We start from the raw sequence: 1463 nt of genomic DNA, 5'->3' as shown, positions 1-1463 counted from the left end.
ATATATATATATATATATATATATATATATGATTGTAATAATATTAGACGTTTTTGGAGTCTTATTTATGGTAGACTTAATGACAACATGAGAATCTGAATTCCTAATTTTTTTTGTGTGTTGTTCTTTACAGACTCCTCCCCATGTAGTGTGGGACCTGGTGGGGTGAGACGACACCCACTTATCTTCAACGTGTCTATCCCACATCACGAGAGAGTCGCCACAGCTGAGCTCCGACTGTACACTTTGGTCCAGACTGACCGCAACAAATACACTGGTGTTGACAGAAAAGTCACCATATATGAAGCCAAACAGCTTGAAACGAACATCAGTCAGCAAATAAGAGGGGACAATATTGAGGGAGGAAATCAAACCAAGCAAGAAACAGAACTAGTGGAGTTGGCGTCTCGACAGGTTTACGGTACAGATAATGGGTGGGAATCCTTTGACATGACCGCTGTGGTGCAACTTTGGCGGAAATCAGACTATGGCACCACCCACAGGCTGGAGGTCCACATAGCCAGTTTGAAGTCTCAGAGTTTGACGTCAACTGAAGGTAAGGATGAAGGCAACACCAGAGGAGGGGACATGGACATTGACACTAGCCCTGAGGACAAACACAAACCCTTAATGATCATCTTCTCTGATGACCAGAGTGGAGACCACCGCGGAGACAAACGAGAGTTGAATGAACTGATCCAGCATGAGACAACTGGGCCGGGTGTTCAAGACAACCTTGAGCTAGAACTGAACGGTCTCTGGGACGACCTGGAAGTTATGGGACAAAAAGATGGGAATGAGAAAGAGGAGCAGAGCGAGGAAGCTCTCCTTCAGATGCGCTCTAACTTAATCTATGACACGGCGTCTAGAATCCGACGCAATGTCAAAGGCAACCAGTGTAAAAAGACCTCCCTCAATGTGGACTTCAAAGACATCGGCTGGGACAGTTGGATCCTAGCGCCCTCCGGTTATGAAGCCTTCGAGTGTACGGGGACTTGCATGTACCCTTTGACCAAACATGTTACACCTACAAAACATGCCATTGTGCAAACTTTGGTCAGTCTGAAAAGTCCACAAAGAGTGTCCAGGGCTTGTTGCGTACCCACTGAACTAGATCCCATTTCCCTGCTCTACCTAGATGATGCAGGTGTGGTGACATATCAGTATAAATATGAAGGTATGGTGGTAGCTAAGTGTGGATGCAGATAGTATTTAATGGACTTGGGGAAGTGGGGTGAAGCTGGGCCAAAAGCTTAGAGATTGGATTGGAAGGAAACTAAAAGACAGTCATTGTCTACGGCCTCCATACCAGGTTTCTTCCAAATGGCAGTGGATGAGCTCGTACTCCCAAACTTTACAGCGTTAGCAGGAGTCATGAAATCAATGGAATCAGCCAATTCTGGAGCCACGTGACGAGGGGCCACAATGCAAGATTTAGTGGGAACGGTGACCATTCATCCCTG

The 1463-nt window shown here is 46.1% G+C and overlaps 1 protein-coding gene across 1 annotated transcript in view; it reads left to right on the top strand.

The window, feature by feature from the left end:
- Window positions 1–1209, top strand: part of LOC107663230 (bone morphogenetic protein 10-like) — a 2399-nt gene extending 1190 nt beyond the window's left edge. Inside the window, exon 2 of the mRNA XM_016453414.1 lies at window positions 134–1209. Coding sequence (XP_016308900.1) covers window positions 134–1209 — 1076 coding nt within the window. The remainder of the gene's footprint in view (window positions 1–133) is intronic.
- The last annotated feature ends 254 nt before the right edge of the window (window positions 1210–1463 follow it).

The sequence above is a fragment of the Sinocyclocheilus anshuiensis genome, unplaced genomic scaffold, assembly GCF_001515605.1.
Source record: "Sinocyclocheilus anshuiensis isolate Anshui unplaced genomic scaffold, SAMN03320099.WGS_v1.1 scaffold1301, whole genome shotgun sequence".
NCBI lineage: Eukaryota > Metazoa > Chordata > Actinopteri > Cypriniformes > Cyprinidae > Sinocyclocheilus > Sinocyclocheilus anshuiensis.
The sequence above is the reverse complement of the archived record's forward strand: the minus strand, read 5'-3'. Positions and strand labels throughout refer to the sequence as shown.